Raw genomic sequence first — 20,318 nt, forward strand, 5'->3', positions numbered from 1 at the left:
CTTCCCATAATGAAGCACTTCAACTTATCTACATTAAACTCCATCTGCCACCTTTCAGCCCACTCTTCTAAGCAGTCCAAATCTGTCTGCAGTCAACGAAAACCATCCTCACTATCCACAACTCCCCCTATTTTGGTATCATCTGCATATTTACTCACCCAATTTACCACCCCTTTATCCAAATCATTAATGTAAATGATGCAAAACAAGGGATCCAACACCAATCCCTGAGGCACACTGCTCGTCACTGGCCTCCATCCTGACAGATAGTTGTCCACAATGACTCTCTGGTGCCGATCTTCTAGCCATCTATCTTCTTGAACCCATCTGACTATCTCAACTCTAATCCCTAGTGCCTGAACCTTCCTCACCAACCTTCCATGTGGAACCTTATCGAAAGCCTTACTGAAAGCCAAACAGATCACATCTACTGCTCTACCTTCATCAACCTTTCTAGTCACTTCCTCAAAAAATTCAACAAGATTGGTCAAACATGACCTTCCCCTCACAAACCCATGTTGGGTGTCCCTGATCAATCCTTGCCCCTCTAGATACTTATATTATCCCTAAGAATACTTTCCATTAGTTTACCCACCACCAACTTCAAAATTACTGGCCGATAATTGCTGGGCCTACACCTGGAGCCCTTTTTAAACACCAGAACCACATTTGTAACACACCAATCCCGCGGCACCACACCTTCCTCCGGTGACTGTTGAAAAATCACTGTCAGAGCCTCCGCTATTTCCTCCCTGACTTCACTTATGGGCCTGGGGAAAATCCTGTCAGGACCTGGAGACTTATCCACCTTTATATACCTCAGAAGTTCCAACATCGCCTCTTTCCTAATCCCTATGTTTTCCATAATTATCCATTTTGCCTCACTTATCCTACACAATTCCATATCCATTTCCTTAGTGAATATCGACAAGAATTCATTCAATATCTCCCCCATCTCATTTGGCTCCTCACACATTCGTCCACTCCGATTCTCTAGTGGACCAATTCTATCCTTCACTCTCTTTTTGCTATTCACATACTTGTAAAACCCCTTCGGATTTACTTTCACCCTATTTGCTATAGCCATTTTTTACCTTTTTGCTTTCCTAATTTCCTTCTGAAGCTTCTTTCTACAATCTTGAAAGATACAAGCATCTCGTCCATCCCTTGCTTCCTATATTTAATGTAGGCCTCCCTCTTATCTCAAACTAACTTCCTAATTTTAGATGAAAACCATGGCTCTCTTGAACATTTGGCCCTGGCTTTTATCCTAACAGGAATAAAGATTCTGCACCCTCAAAATCTCACCTTTAAATACCCTCCAATTCTCCTCTACCTCCTTCCCAAAAAAAAAAACAAATTAGCCCAAAATAGTCCCTGCAAATCACTTCTCATTTCATCAAATCTGGGGCATGGAAGAATGGCGGGGAAGAATCTGAAAGATCTTCATCGTAATGCAGAAAATGCACCTTCATACGTGATGCAGAAAATCTGAAATTATCTGTGTTCAGTTTGAAGTTGCCTATCATAATCCACAATTTTCTTTCAGAAAGAAAACCTTTTGAAAAAAATTGTTGACCAGTGTTATTAAACTGATCAAATTTGGAGAGGATAAAATTCTGATCTGGATTTTCTTTATAGCCATTTTCAGGTGGCCACAAAGCCCCACTGTAAAGCCGTACAGAATATTCCTGTGCGGCTGTCGGGTGGCCATCTGAAACCAGAAAAGCCGGCCAGGAGGGTTACTCACCTAACCGTTCTTCGAGAGGTATAACTATCCTGCTCGGAGTATCGATTATGGCAGCTGAAAGCAGTGGGCTGCCAGGGGACAGGCTGATGACGTCACGGTGACGTCGTAAGCAATCGACTCCTGAGACAAGGAAGCCAGACTAAAGTAGAATTCTTTAAATTTTATTTCACACCCTCCTCCCGCTGCTGGCCCCCATTCCCCCCACACTCGCCCGCACGACTCCCGCTGCCTGTCTCCCACCCACCCGCCAGCCTCGCCCGCCCAACTCCCGCTGTCGGTCTCTCCCCCCACCATCGCCCGCCTGACTTCCGTTGCTGCTGCCGTTCCCCCCCCCACCCTCACGCGCTCGACTGCCGCTGCCGGTTCCGTCTCCCACCCTCTCCCATCCGACTCCCGTTGCCGGTTCCCCCACACCCTCTCCCGCCCGATTCCCGTTGCCGCTACCTGTCTCCTCGCCCCCTGCCCACCTGACTCCTGCTGCCAGTTTCTCCCCCACCCACCCTCGCCCACCCGACTCCCGTTGCCACTGCCGGTCTCCCCATCCCTTCGCTCACCCGCCCGACTGCCACTGCTGCTGTTGGTTCCCCCCCACACTCTCTCGCCGGATCCTGTTGCCGGTCTCTCACCCCCACCGACTCCCGCTACCGCTGCTGGTCTCTCACCCCCCCTAACCCTTGTCCGCCTGACTCCCGCTGCCGTTCTCCACCCCCACCCCATCCCCGAAGCGGCAGCAGAAGTCAGGCGGGCGAGGGTTGGAGGTGGGTGAGAGACCGGCAGCAGCAGTGGGAGTCAGGCAGGCGAGTTGGGGGGGGGGGGTGTGAGAAGACAGGCACCAGCAGCGGGAGTCAAGTCATGCCTGAGCTGCTTAGGTAGGAGCCTATAATCTTCTATCAGAACACCTGAAAGTAGCTTATTATTAACATTTACAAGAAGAGACAGCATAGAAGACATGACTAAGGGAAAAACAAAACATGAGGGCATAGTAAATAAAGCAACTCATTGATACACTGATAATGAGGGGGAAGGAAGGGTGGAAGCCAGCAAATGTTGTCCCCAGAGCACAAGGGAGACTGTAAAGTTCAGAGAGCTTTAGACATTTTAAGAATACAAATGACACCACACTTGCACTATTGTGTCTAGTTCTACTTGCCCAGCTACTGGAAAGATATCATTAAACTGGAAATGATCTGACAAGATTCATGAGAATGTTATGAGGAACTTTGGTCCTGAATTATCAGTAGAGGCTGGAGGGGGAACTAACAGTGGTTTATAGAATTATATGTGGCAAATATAGGTAAAACAGACATAGTTTTTCTCCAAGGTTAGGAGCATCTCGACCTAGAGGGTATAGATTGAGGCTGACAGGGGAAGATTTCCTGAGGGGCATATGGAAATCTTTTTGATTTCATATGGAACATGGTGAGTATAGGAGTTGGGATGTTATGTTAAAGCTCATTGGAGAGGCCAAATTTGGAGTATTGTGTGCAGTTTTGGTCACCTAACTACAGGAAAGATATCAATAAGAAAAAGAGTGCAGAGAAGATTTACTAGGATGTTCCCAGGACTTCAGAAACTGAGTTACAGGGAAAGGTTAAAGAGATTAGGACTTTATTCCCTGGAGCGCAGAAGAATGAGGGGAGATTTTATTGAGATATTTAAAATTATAAGACAGAGTAAATGTAGATAGGCTTTTTCCACGAGGGTAGGTGAGATAAAAACCAGAGGAGATGGGTGAAAGGGGAAAAGTTTAGGGTTACACAAGGGGGATTGTCACAGAGATTGGTGGGTGTGGTGAATATGGGCTCAATTTTAACACTTAAGAGGTGTATGGATGGGAGAGGTAATGAGGGCTATGGACTGGGTGCAGGTCAGTGGGACTAGGCAAAAAAAAAGTTCAGCACAGACTAGAAGGGCCGAAGAGTGTGCTGTAATGTTTTATGATTCTAATGAAACAGGCTGACAAAAGTGATGGTGGAGAAACAATTCCAGCATTGAAAAGACCTTTAGACAGGTACATGAATAGGAAATCTTCAGAGGGATAAGAGCTAATCACTTGAAAACTGGGATCAACTCAAGTAGACCACTTGAGTGGTCAAGTTGGACAAGTTGGATTCAATGCTGTAAAACTCTGTGATTCTATGATAGCAAATAGACTGCAAACAGCAGAAAACTAAATTAGGAAGTCTTGCTTTATGGCAATTCAGTGGATCTGCTGCTTGAGCTGCTATCTCATAGCTCAAGCAACTTGAGTTCAGTTCGAATCTGCAGTGCTGTTTGTGTATTCACTTCTTCCCTGTGACTATGTGGATTTCCTCTCATATCCCTGGGAGGTGGCTAATTGGCTGTTATTCAGTATGGAGGTGATAAGTAGAATCTAGAGCAGAGGTTTTCAACCTTTTTCTTTCCACTCAAATACCACTTTAAGTATTCCCTATGCCATTGGTGCTCTGTGATTAAGGGATTGCTTAAGGTGGTATGTGGGTGGAAAGAAAAGGACTTGAAAACCACCATTTTAATCATACCTCATTGACTTGTTATGTGCATGGTTTCGTAACTCCAAAGGAAATGGGCCAATGACAATTTTTCCTCAAGCAAAATATTTCAGTAACTATCCCTTCCCACCCACATGCACCTTAAGCAATCCCTGACTAATCACAGTGTACTGATGGCATAGGGACTATTTAAAATGGTATGTGAGTGGAAAGAAAAAGGGGGAGAACCACTGGCCCAGAGGGAGTGGAGTGGAATCGTGGGGAGTACAAAAATGGGATCAACATAAGATGATCTTAAAAAGAATGCTGGATAGTCTATGCATGCTCAATAGTTGAAGAACCTGATAGAACTTGTGCAAAGAAGAAAAACAAAGAGCATCTGTCATTTTGATTGATGTCACTCTGTATTACCAAGAACAACACTTCAGCTATTTCAAGAGAGAACCATCTTGCTAACATTTTACAAATCACAACACTAATATTAATACAGAAGTTCACTAAACCATTTTTTAACTCAAATTATTATTTTTTTAAATTCTGAAGTTATACCAGAATATCAAGTCCCAGATCTGTTGGTCCTTGAGCCACAATATATTCAAGACCAGTTTCATATACATCCATTGGTCTCCTATATTTAAAAATTGTGCCTGCAAGTTGGATGTTTCTTGGACCTTCCACCTTTAGATCACCATTCACAAAGAAGTTTCCAAATTCATCAGCCACAGCTGCAAAGTAAATAAAAGAACAGGTAAAACTTCTTCAACATGTCATTACCACTACTGTCAATTTAATTTCAAGAGAGAAAATACTAAATTTGGCAATGACACTATTCCATGTGGATGAATTAGGTCAAATTTGGTAGGTTTTGATGAATAATCATTGACCTAAAAAATCACCTCAGTTTCTCTCTTATGGATGCCATTTGACCTGTTGATTATTTCCAGCATTTTCGGTTTTCATTTTGAACAATGAGTGGTAGTTAACTGTACAAGATTGTAAACCAAATTAATGTCACTGTGATAAGAAAGTTGATATAAGAAAGCAAGCTTTCATTGTTAATCCATTTTCTATATTCAACTTTTAGGGAAGAAGCAATAATGATGAAAATAAAATTCCTTCTAAAGTTTCTTTCATATGAGAGAAAATGAAATACATCATCTTTAGTTCCAATATAGGGACTGAAAATTGTGAGCTGCACTATTCTGAAAGTTTTACTTGGAATTTCAGTTGCAATTAGCCTTTGCTCACTGAGGTTGTTTCTGCATCAGTTGCTACAGCATTACGCCATGTCTCACACAAAACTCCTTTTAGAGTTTGATGATCACTCATCCCACTACTCTTGAATCCAATTTTGGTCATCAACATCTTTCTTCTATTCCTAGCCCTCCTCTCATGACGTGACACCCACCTGGCTCACTTTTAGTCACCAAATTATTCCTGCTTCTGATTGGGCTTATGGCCACTGGTTCCCCTCTCACCTAAACCCCCATATCCAGCCTCAATCTTGGTTGAGACACTTTCAGCTAAAAAAATGTGAAACACCCTTTTATTGCTAGTCAGTAGAGGTAGGCCCTTACCTGAAATGGACATTGGAATACAACTATTCCCTATCAAAATGTTAGTAACTTCTTAGTTACTAACATGGAAGGTTTGATATTGGAGTGGATATTCTCTTACCCTTCGTGCAATAAAATAACTGTCCAGAGATTCTGTTATTATCTCAAATGGGTCATTGTCACACAAATATCTTTAAAGATGGAGTAATCATGGCAAAGATTATTGCACAATTTAAGAAAAATTGGATAAACCTTTTCAATGAATTACAAAATAACACATGAAAAAGCATGTAATTGAAGTGACCCCTTTCTACTTATTCCATGGCTAAATGATTCAGTACATTTGATAGACAACTTCTGCAATGCCTCAGTCTTTCCTTACAATTAACAATATTCTATTGATTGTAACATCTTTACTGCAAGTGTAACAAATGTCCATGATAACATTATTGTGGAACAAGGAATGCTTCATAAAGAATCAATGAAGCAACAGTTAAGTACTTACCTTTCATCAGCTATTTTGATTGTGGGAAAAAAAATCATCGTTATATATAACTCAATTCTTTATAAATATATACTGTACACTTGAGGTAGAATTACTAGAATTACTATATACTTAATTTTATATTTAATAAAGAACACACGAGGATTGTTGAACTAAGACTGGTTGACCCTAGCAATGATGAATAACAAATTAAAGTGAAAGCATATTTGCTTTTTTTTGTAATATTTTATTTATCATTTTAAATATATTTAACAATCAACAATCATACCAATTGCAAAACATCAAGAGAACCTCCTGCCTTCTATACAAAATAAAGCATCCCATTGACAGTGTGTACTGTAAAACATATAGAGATATGATAAAATCTTTACAGAGGTCTACTGGCTAGCCAATAGCGATCGTACCCAATATTGGCACCAGTGAGGTACATATATGCGCTAAATAAGGCTGCCAGATTATTAGGAAGGTGTTACATCCCCTTTTCAAGTGGGATGCAGCTATTCATCACCGAAGACTTCCACGTTACTGCTATGATTTCCTGGCCACACATAAGGCAATTTTTGTGCATTTAATTTGAGAATTAATTAGTGATCTACCTACAGTAATAAAGTTCCCCAGAAGGCAAAACTCTGGGTCTACTAGGAAGGTGACTCCCATGATCTTGGTCAGGGTGTCATGGAAGTCATACCAGAAGGGCCTCAACTTTGTGAAAAGCCAGGTAGAATGTAAAAAGGAACCAACCTCTACACCACACCTAAAACACATCTCTAATAATTCAAGTTTATATTGGTGCAATTTCTGTGGGGTGAGGTACAGTTGATGGAGAAAATTATACCTGGCATTGATAGTAGCCAACATACTTTCCTGACATAGATCTGACCAGAATTGTTCATCAATTGTTGTGTCTAAGTCTGACTCCCATCTCACCCAAGATTTATGCAAATCTGACATTGGGCTCTCAGTCATCAATAAAAAAGATTCTAGAAATAAACTTTTTTACATTTCCTTCATGGAGTAGTTCATGTTTGCTATTCAATGTTTATTAATAGCATGCTAATATGAGCCAGTATTAGTAGACAACTCAAGAATACAATAAAGCGAAAGAATATAAAAAGCACAGCTGCATTTAATACATACCCAGAACATCATCAGATTTCTTTCTTTCAATTATCTGTATATCTGTTGCACCAACTGGAATATGTGTGATAAGGGAATAGCCTAGGAAATATGATAAGATTTAGGTTCAAAGTCTTATGATTAACTAATTTAGTAAAAAAGTAAGGTAAACAAAAGTTTCAGAATACCCAAGGGAATACATTAAATATAATACAAAAAGATGTTCAGAGGCTGAGAATGCAAAAATGGGCTTTTGATGTTCTCTTCTCCAAATAAAAAGATTTGGATGGATCACAAAGGAATATAGCTTTGTGCAGAATCCATGCATTGTCAATTTTGCCCACAGAATTTCATTCTAATATGTTACTAACCATCTCAATAATTTACTAACCACATCCCTCCCACCCCCTCAAACAAAGCATCTGAATGTGTCTTGATGAGAAAGCTTCACAGGAAAATGCTGTTTTCCCTTTGGTAGTTTACCCCCACCTTTCCGAGCTTCCTCCACTCTTCGTTCATCTTGACATTTAATCCTTTTCTTTCCCACTCAACATCTTTTCACAGATTGCTGCAGCATAACTTGTACCTCTCAACATCTTGTATCTGTGAAGACCAATTTCTGGAAGTTGCAATTTGGTTGGTAGCTCTTTTATAACCAAAAAGAAAACTATGTGCTGTGTGGCAAATTTTTCATAATTATCCAGTTTAATTATACTTTTTTTAAACAGCAGCAATATATTCCATGTCCATGACCATCAGTAGGTAGCTCATCATTCAAGTGAACGTTTACTGTCTGGAAAGCTGATGGATTACGAGAGTTGTCCCCTCCAAAAACTTGAGCCCCAGGACATGCATGGCTGGGTCACGAGTGACAAGGGATGCCACTGCAGAGCATGACTCATGGTTAAGTCAACTGGACACTCCAGTTACAGCAATTCAGTCAGCAGGAGTATCATTGACCAAGGAAATTCTGAAATTGTGGTTTTAATGGCTCCGTACTCTGCCAAGATGATACCTAAATTTGTATGATTTGTTGCAGGCATCAAAATTTACTATTGTGAGACCATAGACATAGGAGCAGGAATAGACTATTCAGCCCAGAGACTGTCTCGCTATTTAGTCATGAGCTGATCTATTTCCCCACTCGGCTCCACTGCGTGGTCTTCTCCCCATAACCTTTGATGTCCTGTCTAATCAAGAACCGACCAATCTCTGTCTTAAATACACCTAATATCCAGTGGCAACAAATCCCAGAGATTTACCACCCTCTGGCTGAAGAAATTCCTAAATATTTTGGTTCCAAGTTAAGACACCAGGCCCTGAGACTTCCGCTCCTATCATCCTCCTGGCCAACGTACAATACTTGGAGAACAAACTCGATGAACTCCGAGCCAAATTACATCAGAGAGACATCAGGGAGTGTTGTGTGATGTGCTTCACAGAAATATGTTTAAGCAAGGACATTCTGGACATGGGGCTAGAGCCCGAGGGCTACACCCTCCACCTCTCTGACCAGCATCAGGAAAAACCAAGAGAGGCGGCGTTTGTGTCATCATCAATTCATCGTGGAGCACAAACATGACATTTATCCCAGTCCTACTCCCTGACTTGGAACATCTGGTGATCAAGTGCCACTCATTCTACTTGCCGAGGAAGTTCACCACCATCATCCTGGTTGCAGTGTACATTCTGCCCCAGGCTAACATTAGGATGGCACTAGAGAGACTGAGCACTTTGATTAGCAGCCACGAGACAGCACATCCTGATGCCTCCCTAATCATTGCAGGGGACTTCAATCAGGCCAATCTGAAGAAGTCTCTAATGACACGTCACATGTGAGGCCAGAGGAGCCAACATACTTGACCATTGCAACACAACCATGAAGAACTCCTAATGAGCTAAACTTCGGCAAGTCTGGTCACCTGGCTGTACTTCTACTCCCAGCGTAGAGACTGAGGACCACAGCACCAGTAGTGAAGGCAGCGAAAGTATGGTCAAGGTAGGCAGAGGAGCATCTGCAGGACTGCTTTGAAATGGTGGACTGGACCATATTCAAGAATTCATCCTTAGACTTGAATGAATATGCAACATGTGTCACCGACTTCATCAAGACCCGCGAATGCACGTGTGTCCAAGTGCATAAACCGGGTGTTCCCCAAGAGAAGCCTTGGATGTATCGGAGGATTCACAACCTGGCAAGGGCACAACCATGGACATTTAAGGCTGGGGATCTAGAACTCTAGAAGAACTCCATGTCCAAGGTTATCTCCGAAACAAAATGGCAATTTTGGAGGAAGCCAGAAACAGAGGCAGATACATGCCAGCAATGTATACAAGCCATTAGACCCTACAAAGTGAGGGCAAACTCCATAGATGGCTGTGATGCTTCACTACCAAATGAGATGAATATCTTCTATATCCACTTTGAGAAGGAGAACCCAACAGCCCTGCAAAGGCTGAGGGCCCGGTGTTATCTGTCTCTGAGGCCGACGTCAGAACATCATTCAAGAGGGTTAGCTCTTGCAAGATGACTGACCCTGATGGCATATCTGGCATGGTAGCGAATACTACCTGGAGGGTTCATTTTCAACCTCTTATTGCTGTAGTCAGAGGTTCCCACCTGATTCAAAAGGGCATCAATCATCCCAGTGCCAAAAAAAGTAGTGTAAGCGGCCTCAACGACCATTGCCTAGTAGCACTAACTTCTACTATGATGAAATGCTTTGAGAGATTGGTCATGGCCAGAATTATCATGTACCTAAGCAAAGGTTTGGACCTACTGCAATTTGTCTATCGTTAAAATTATTCCACAGCAGACACAATATCACTGTCTCTCCATTCAGCCCTGGATCACCTAGAAAACAGCAACTCATACAGTACATATAGTTGCCTTCAACACCTTTATTCCCTCAGTGCTTCTCAAGAAGTTGCAAACCCTGGCCCTCTGCAACTAGATCCTTGACTTTCTCATCAGAAGACCACAGTCAGTACAAAATGTCTCCTCCTCACTGACTAGCACACAGGCATACCTCAAGGAAGTGTGCTTAACCCACTGGGTGATCAGGCACAATTCCAATGCTACCTATAAATTTGGCAATGACACCACGGTTGGCAAATAAGGAAGGTGATATATCAGCTTGTTGAGTGGTGTCACACTAACAACCTTGTGCTCAACTTTAGCAAGACCAAGGAGATGATTGTGAACTTCAGGAGAAAGTCAGGAGAAAATAATTCAATTCTCATCAAGGGCTCAGTAGTGGAGAGGGTCAAGAACTTCAAATTCCTGGGTGTCAACTTCTCTGAGAATCTATCCTGGAGCCTCCACGTTGATGCAATCACATTCGCCAGAGGCTATACTTTGTGAGGTGTTTGAGGAGATTTAGTATGTCACCAAAGACTCTCGTAAACTTCTACAAGTGTATCGTGAAGAGCATTCTGGCTGGTTGCTTCACTATCTGGTATGGAGGTGCCAGTGCTAAGGACAAGAAAAAATTCCAGAGAGTTGTCAACTCGGCCTGTGACATCATGGGCACCAGACTTCACTCCATCGAGGACACCTGCAAGAGGTGGTGTCTTAAAAAAGCAGCCTCTATCTTCAAGGACCCCCACCATATCCCTGGTATAGGGGATATGGTATTGAGGCAGATAGAAAATTGGTTGACAGGAAGCAAAGAGTGGGAATAAAGGGGTACTTTTCAGAATGGCAGTCAGTTACTAGTGGGGCCCCACAAGGCTCAGTGCTGGGACCCCAGTTATTTACAATATATATTAATGATTTAGATGAGGAAATAGAAAACAGCATTTCCAAGTTTGGAGACGACACGAAGCTGGGTGGGATTGTGAGCTGTGTAGAGGCTGTTAAGAGTGTGCAGGGTGACTTGGACAGGTTGGGTGAGTGGGCAAATGCTTGGCAGATACAATAATATAATGTGGATAAGTGTGTGGTTATCCACTTTAGAGGAAAGAATGGGAGGGCTGAGTACTATCTTAATGGTATCCAATTAGGAAAAGGGGAGATGAAAAGAGACCTGGGTGTCGCTGTGCATCAGTCATTAAAAGTGGGCAGGCAGGTGCAGCAAGCAGTAAAAAAGGCAAATGGTATGTTGGCGTTCATATCAAGAGGATTCGAGTTCAGGAGCAGAGAAGTATTGATGCAGTTGTATAGGGCCTTGGTGAGACCTCATCTGGAGTATTGTGTTCCGTTTTGGTCTCCTTATCTGAGGAAGGACATCATTGCCATGGAGAGAGTGCAGAAAAGGTTTACCAGATTGATACCAGGGATGGCAGGACTTGCATATGAAGAAAGGCTAGAACGACTGGGCTTGTATTTGCTGGAGTTTAGACGATTAAGAGGAGATTTAATAGAAACGTTCAAAATTCTTAAGGGATTTGACAGGCTAGATGCAGGAAGATTATTCCCATTGTTGAGCAAGTCTAGAACCAGCGGTCACAGTTTAAGGATAAAGGGGAAGTCCTTTAGGACTGAGATAAGGAAGAATTTTTTCACTCAGAGGGTGGTGAATTTATGGAATTCTCTGCCACAGGAAGTGATTGAGGCCGGTTCCATAGCTATATTTAAGAGACTTAGATTTAGTACTTGTGACTAGGGGGATCAGGGGGTATGGAGAGAGAGCTGAAACAGGGTACTGAGTGGATGATTAGCCATGATCAAAATGAATGGCAGTGTAGGCTTGAAGGACCAAATGGCCTACTCCTACACCCATTTTCTATGTTTCTATGTTTCACCCAGGCCATGCCCCCTTTACTCTGCTACCATCGGTAAAAAGGTACAGGCACCTTTTCTGTGTATTGTCACCTTTTCGTGGTGGAGAAGCTGTGTGGTCCTGTGTTCCCGAGAGTGATGCTGCCTGGAGCTATCCTCCTGGTAGGGTCACCCATGGTGGTAAGGCTGAGGATGAGGTTCCTGACAAAGAACAATCCAACCAAGATCTCAATGGTGGAACAGGAGGACAAAGTTACTCTGAACTCAATGGCTGTGAAGGCGGACGAAGGTTGCAACAAATCCATCAGCTCCAATTGTTGTGGTTTCCATGCCATTGGAATTAGTTGGTTGATTTGTGAAGTATCATGTGCTTCTTGGAGTGCAACATCAGGTACACATTAAACTGTGGATCAACGAAACGAGGGCCATCATCTTCGATTACGAGGGATAGCCATGATGACAGGCACCTAAAGATGAGCACTCAGTGGCACAATGCTGCTTTTTCTCACCTGCCATCAGATGCCTGAATGATCAATGAACCAAGACACTGCTTTACTTTGACTTTTCGTGCATTATTTTTTAAATTTATTTTTGTCAGGTTTTTTTTATATGAATGTTTGCACTGTGATACTGCTGCAAAACATCCAATTTCTTGACCTGGTCAAGACAATAAATTCCGATTCATTCCTGAAGTTGTGCCTTTTTGTCCTGGATTCTCCCACCAGAGGAAACAACCCTTCTACATTTACTCTGCCCACGTCTATCAATATTCAAAATGTTTCAATGAAATCCCACCTCATTCTACTAAATTCCACCAACAGCAAGGAGTGAAGGCAACAATGGATAACCTGAAGCTGTGTGAGAAACTTCTAGATAAAAGACATACCAGTACACATGGGAAGGGCACCCACTATCATTTGAAAAGTATGGTCCATTATTTGACCCTGTTGTCATGTGATGGAACTTCTGGACCATAAGTGCTCTGTGATTAGTAAGGGATTGCTTAAGGTGGTATGTGAGTGGGAAGGGAAGGTTGAGAATCACTGCTCTCGACCCAATTGTTACTGAAATATTTTGCTTGAGAAAATTTGTCATTGGCCCATTTCCTTTGTAGTTATGAAACCGTGCACAAAACGAATCAATTAGGTATGATTAAAACTGTGGTTTTCAAACTTTTTCTTTCTACCCACATACCACCTTAAGCAATCACAGAGCATAGGGATTACTTAAAGTGGTATGTGTGTGGAAAGAAAAAGGTTGAGAACCATGTATTAGACAGTCTGCCACCAACATTTAATTTTTACCAGTCTTTTCTCTATTCGGATCACAATAAATACTAATTTGACCAACCACCATCCACTTATTGCTAATACTCCATAATTCCAAATTCAAGAGTAAACATTAAAAGTAAAAATAAGGAGGATTACCAAAAGCACAAGGATATTAAAAATAATAATTAAATACTTATCCTTAGTGACTGGCTGCAAATATTTGTACATAATTTAGCATTTCTGCATAGATCCTACTTGGTAGCATGTATGGTGGATGACTATAGAAGGTCTGAAGAGGCAGTGAGCTGTAACAACAGGCTGCATTATGCAAACATAGGCTTTAGCAAATCTGGGCCATTTTATGATAAAGATGGAGTGGTGCATGGACTGGAGGGAGGGATGGAGGGAAACACAAAAGTGGCTTCTGTAGAGAAGCAATGTTTTCTTCCTGTTGATTGGGAATGTACCACCATATAACCATGTTAAGCCCAGTTCTATCTTCCGGGAGATAGACTCATGAGCATCAAGACACTTAAACTCCTTCCAGTTGAGGAGTTAAAAACATGATGGTGCTTTTGCTTCTGCTGCAGGAGATTCCCATTCTAAGCACGCTACAATGAGTTTATTGCAAACCAGGTGGTTTTAGTCAGCAGATGTTGCTGCACATTCAAGATAGGTTCCAGGGGCAACGTGGGCTCTTACCTTTCCTTGTATCTCCTTGGAGCATATACTTGATTTTTGCATCAATCACCTTATTCCCCCTGCATTTGATTCTTATGCAGCAAAACCAGTTTGTGATTTTGTAATACCTGCTGTGACCATTTGTCATGTATGGCTGCTGCCCCCTGGTGTCCCCTTGTGATATTCTTTTATCTAATTTTCTGTTTGCACTTCAGTCTTGTCCTGGCTAATTCCTTAAGTGGTAACCATCCTCTGATGGGTGAAATGCCTATCATGCACCTTTAACCTGAACTTGCTATATGGGGTTTGGGAGAATGTGAAGGACAGGAAGAAGTTAGAACTTGCTTACGGTGATATTAAATTTGGAGAAGTTCTTTTTTTCTTTCTTTTCTTTGGCTTGGCTTCGCGGACGAAGATTTATGGAGGGGGTAAAAAGTCCACGTCAGCTGCAGGCTCGTTTGTGGCTGACAAGTCCGATGCGGGACAGGCAGACACGATTGCAGCGATTGCAAGGGAAAATTGGTTGGTTGGGGTTGGGTGTTGAGTTTTTCCTCCTTTGCCTTTTGTCAGTGAGGTGGGCTCTGCGGTCTTCTTCAAAGGAGGTTGCTGCCCGCCAAACTGTGAGGCGCCAAGATGCACGGTTTGAGGCGTTATCAGCCCACTGGCGGTGGTCAATGTGGCAGGCACCAAGAGATTTCTTTAGGCAGTCCTTGTACCTTTTCTTTGGTGCACCTCTGTCACGGTGGCCAGTGGAGAGCTCGCCATATAATACGATCTTGGGAAGGCGATGGTCCTGCATTCTGGAGACGTGACCCATCCAGCGCAGCTGGATCTTCAGCAGCGTGGACTCGATGCTGTCGACCTCTGCCATCTCGATTACTTCGACGTTAGGGGTGTAAGCGCTCCAATGGATGTTGAGGATGGAGCGGAGACAATGCTGGTGGAAGCGTTCTAGGAGCCGTAGGTGGTGCCGGTAGAGGACCCATGATTCGGAGCCGAACAGGAGTGTGGGTATGACAACGGCTCTGTATACGCTTATCTTTGTGAGGTTTTTCAGTTGGTTGTTTTTCCAGACTCTTTTGTGTAGTCTTCCAAAGGCGCTATTTGCCTTGGCGAGTCTGTTGTCTATCTCATTGTCGATCCTTGCATCTGATGAAATGGTGCAGCCAAGATAGGTAAACTGGTTGACCGTTTTGAGTTTTGTGTGCCCGATGGAGATGTGGGGGGGCTGGTAGTCATGGTGGGGAGCTGGCTGATGGAGGACCTCAGTTTTCTTCAGGCTGACTTCCAGGCCAAACATTTTGGCAGTTTCCGCAAAGCAGGACGTCAAGCGCTGAAGAGCTGGCTCTGAATGGGCAACTAAAGCGGCATCATCTGCAAAGAGTAGTTCACGGACAAGTTTCTCTTGTGTCTTGGTGTGAGCTTGCAGGCGCCTCAGATTGAAGAGGCTGCCATCCGTGCGGTACCGGATGTAAACAGCGACTTCATTGTTGGGGTCTTTCATGGCTTGGTTCAGCATCATGCTGAAGAAGATTGAAAAGAGGGTTGGTGCCAGAACACAGCCTTGCTTCACGCCATTGTTAATGGAGAAGGGTTCAGAGAGCTCATTGCTGTATCTGACCCGACCTTGTTGGTTTTCGTGCAGTTGGATAATCATGTTGAGGAACTTTGGGGGACATCCGATGCGCTCTAGTATTTGCCAAAGCCCTTTCCTGCTCACGGTGTCGAAGGCTTTGGTGAGGTCAACAAAGGTGATGTAGAGTCCTTTGTTTTGTTCTCTGCACTTTTCTTGGAGCTGTCTGAGGGCAAAGACCATGTCAGTGGTTCCTCTGTTTGCGCGAAAGCCGCACTGTGATTCTGGGAGAATATTCTCGGCGACACTAGGTATTATACCTTGGAGAAGTTAGTGGCAGCACATATAGCTAACACAAGAGGGGGTGTTTGATAAAACTCTTTTCTTCTTCTTCTTTGGCTTGGCTTCGCGGACAAAGATTTATGGAGGGGGTAAAAGTCTACGTCAGCTGCAGGCTCGTTTGTGGCTGACAAGTCCAATGCGGGACAGGCAGACACGGTTGCAGCGGCTGCAGGGGAAAATTGGTTGGTTGGGGTTGGATGTTGGGTTTTTCCTCCTTTGCCTTTTGTCAGTGAGGTGGGCTACAATTACAATAAAACTACAATTGGTTGTAATGTATCAAAATCCAAGAAAAGTATCTGTAATGAAATGCCACATGTTCCTTGCTCTGCCTGACCATAGTGCCTTTTCTTCCCTTATCCCTCAAGCTAAAAAGTCAAGACTAATGATTTCATGCAAATATGGTTAATCATTCCTACGTGGACCCTACTCCCACCTGCTATGAAAGAGAAAAAGCTGTGACAGAATGTGTGATGAATGTAAGATGCCTCAAATATGTAGGGAGTTATAATTTTTGTTCAAGGTGCATGCATTATCTGTGATGGATGCAGTAGTGTGATATTTATGCCAGCGTACAGTAAAACAGAACAGGGGTGGCTTAATGCAAAAGCCACACGTGATAAAACTTCAGATGTTTGAAAGCCTCAAGAAAAAAAATACATACAAGTTTTTACTCTTACATGCAAATTTTGATACAAAAATGTTATACAAATATTAAGAAATACATGTATGTATTGTATTAATATTTATTCATGCATGTAATTTTTAAACAGCTAATTTTTACTGGTTTCAATAATCAAAATGTATGCAACATATACTCATGTAATAGAGTAAATGAATTTTAAATTCACCAATTTTAGGGTGAAATTTAGGGGGTCAATTATTGAACTTTTGACTACACAAGCAACCAAGTTTTTCAAGGCATCAGGAGCTCAGATAGGTGACTGGCAATCTATGGTGGTAAGTCCGCCTTCAAGATGTTAGGAGCTCCGATGGTTGGGAGGATGGCCATGGCTTAGGCAAGAGCCAACAGTTGGGCCAGCAGCTTCAGTAGAAGGACAGATGAGATGCTGGGATCTCCATTGGGTGGGCGGACCAGGCCCAAGGCAAGAGAGTCCGCGGTTGGGGAGTCAGCTTGGATCAGAGGCTAGGCAGGCGGCCGGGGTATTGGGAACTCTAATCAGAGGGCTAGAGCTCTGACGGGCGGGCAGCCTGGATCACAATTACACTCCACAAATTCCAATGCCCACAACACAACTACACGTGCAAGATCACATGATCGCAAGGTACCCCCACTAACGTGACACAGCCAAAATACTTTCGTGAGTAGCATATTAGTGTCCAACAGCTGCAGGTGGCTCATGAGACACTGTTGGCCACCTCCGACATAAAACATTACAGCACAATAAAGGCACTTCATCCCACTACATTGTGCCGACCATAAAACAGTGCCAAACAAAAAATAAACCCTCAAAATCCTCTATTTTTCTTTCATCCATGTGCCTGTTCAAGTGTCTCCTAAAAGCTTCTATTGTTCCATCTCCGGCAAAGCATTCCAGGTACCCACAACTCTTTAAAAACTTGCCCCTGATGTCTCCTCTAAACCTTCCTTCCTTCACTTTGTACAGATAATACTCCTGCCCTGGGAAAAAGATGTTGGCTGTCTACCTTTTCTATGCCTCTCAGATTCTTGTAGACCTCTAAGTTACCTCTCATCCTTCTTCATTCCAAAGAGAAAAGCCAATGCTCTGCTAACCTTGCCCCATAAAATATTTTACAATCCAGGCAACATTCTGTTAAATCTCCACTGCATCCCTCCTGAAATGAGGTGACCACAAATGAACACAATATCCTAAGTGTGGACTCACCAGAGAGTTCAAAACTCAAGATGGTTCTGCATCTGGCTAATTTAGTGCTATTCTGGACTCCCTTTTAGATAAGTACCAGGAAGCCATCTCCTGCATTTCCTTTAAACACATCAGGTCTCTTGGGTTCATGTGCTCCCTTCAAACTCACTTGGACCCATTTCTTACACACTCTGTTGAAACTTTAAATTCACTATTTTCCAAGTCCAATGCTCCATTGAAGTGTGCCAAAGGTTTGTTTCCCTGCACCCCCTTTAATCTTATCAGATTCACTGGAAAAAAATATTCCACAGTGCGATACTGATAAAGACTTAAGATGGTGTTGAAATATTAATGGCAAACATCCTATTGTCTATGGGGAGGGGGGAGGAAATGGCAAGTTTGACATCACCAAAAAGTTGACAATGCTGCATTTATGAAGTTATACTGTATATCCTGACAATAGATCAAGCCTGAATGAAATTGTAATGTTGTGTTATTGGTACATTTATTGGGAATCTTTGAGGTAGGGTTCTTTTAATAATCACTCAATCAATCATTATATGGCTTAAAACAACAATCATTTCAGGAACCTGGCCTCATCGCAGCCATATTTGTGGTCTTCCTCTATGTTTCTTAGAAGACATTCTAACTAGCTTCCTACCTCATAGCCTAGATCTCCCAAGGCATGTGCAAGTCCTTGGGAACCTTGACTTTCTTTTCAACAACCTCCTTTCCATCTTCAATGTCTTAAATCATAATGCACTCAATTTTTTAAAAAAATCTATAAATTTAGAAGTAGCACTTTCCTGACTTCAACACATATATATTAAAACAGGGATGAAAAGTTATCCAATGAATCTACTGCATAGGATGCAGAGTTCAATTATCACTTAGGCTATGGAGAAGAAAATATGTTATATCTCTTTATATTCAATTTCTGATCAATTTTAGTGACATCCTCTGAATATTGCATAGGTGAGAACATGACCAACCTTGGATGTGCTTTTTGTAATAAAGTTGTATAACAGAATATTGTTTGGATCTACATGTGAACACAACACAAGAATGGCACTATATCTCAGTGAGATTCAAAGGGAAAATAAAACAAATCTTTCACCACCTTTATTGGACCAATGAATGTGGAGTCTCTATTCCCTGTGGAGGCTCATTGCCATACAAACTCTCCTCATGTGGCTCAGAGGCATCTTTACTAAGGGTTGCTTCCACAATATGAACATCTCTAATAAACTAACTCATCAATAATTATATTGCACATTCACAGTTGTGCTCTTACCCAGGTGAGCTGCTCCTTTCCTATAGTTGCCAGTAACTCTTATACAGCTGCTTCCATTGCCCTGGCAAATACCACATTTGTCTAGGGTCAGGGTGGAAAAAAGTACTCCGTCACATCCAATGGGCTACAGAATACAAAGAATATTTGAAAAATGAGTCAAAAAGCTTGTTATAAAACTTTCTTAATTCTAACATTTATCTCTTCATGTTATGTTAACAACCTCACACCCTCCAGTTATACAGACTCCTCTGTATTCCCCGTATTTACAAGATGTTCCATCTCGTGCTGGGACCATCAGTTGTCTCTGCCCATCTGCTGTAGTACATTGAAGATCACAAGGCTTGCTTGAAATGTGCACATAATCATCTACAAGAAATGAACAAGACAACTTATTGGATGTCTCATATTACATGAAGTAAAAAAATAAATAAATTGGGAATGAAGTCACAATTTTGCACACAAGACACCTGCAGAATCCACTGCTGCTCCTTCAGTCATGGGATGTTGACCACCATGTGAACTACTATACATAACAGATTATTAAACATCTTATCAATGCAGAAATCCTGAATAAACCCATCATAGCATGATACAAATATTAACTTACTGAGAAAGACACAGGACAGACTAAACCAAATTTATTACAAAATTCTCAATTAATTTTCAATTCATCTAACTCTTTGAAGCTGAAACTTAGATCTTCATAAACTCAAAATAACAATGTGAGTACATTCAAACTATTTCCTCTCTGAAATAGTTCAGATAAAAAGGTCTAAAGAGCCAGCTGTTCTCCAGCACTGTTCAGTTATTTGCATAGATTGAAAAAGAACAGCATTTCCTCTTATTGTCACTCATTTATTTCATCAACATTAATCAGCTCTCTTCCTCCTGCTTAACCTGTGGAAACTGGACTACTACATACAAAAAGAATAATATTTAAATGATCTCAAGTTTTTTGGAATTTCTCAACAACAAATATTTATAGGTTATGAAAAGCAAAATGAATAACAAAGACTCTTTCAATCAAAAGCATCAATACACACAATGATTTTTTTTTGAACTGCAATTCTATCTGAAAAATTGGGTGATATAGTGGCTAATAGTATAAACTGTCTCCTTGACCTGCTGTTTCTGGTTGTCTGTCGACTACTTATCAAATTCAAGTGGTTTA

General features: G+C 42.1%; 1 protein-coding gene across 4 annotated transcripts in view; it reads right to left on the reverse strand.

Annotated features, from left to right (window-relative positions):
- The window catches only part of adamtsl2 (ADAMTS-like 2), a 67,514-nt gene that overhangs the window by 32,732 nt on the left and 14,464 nt on the right, over positions 1–20,318 (reverse strand). For all 4 annotated transcript variants that reach the window (XM_069932139.1, XM_069932114.1, XM_069932135.1 and 1 more), the window contains 4 exons: positions 19,368–19,513; positions 19,148–19,271; positions 7,441–7,521; positions 4,792–4,967 (listed from right to left, as the gene is read on the reverse strand). In XM_069932139.1, coding sequence (XP_069788240.1) covers positions 4,792–4,967; positions 7,441–7,521; positions 19,148–19,271; positions 19,368–19,513 — 527 coding nt within the window. The remainder of the gene's footprint in view (positions 1–4,791; positions 4,968–7,440; positions 7,522–19,147; positions 19,272–19,367; positions 19,514–20,318) is intronic.

The sequence above is a fragment of the Narcine bancroftii genome, chromosome 1 (genome assembly GCF_036971445.1).
Source record: "Narcine bancroftii isolate sNarBan1 chromosome 1, sNarBan1.hap1, whole genome shotgun sequence".
NCBI classification, from domain to species: domain Eukaryota; kingdom Metazoa; phylum Chordata; class Chondrichthyes; order Torpediniformes; family Narcinidae; genus Narcine; species Narcine bancroftii.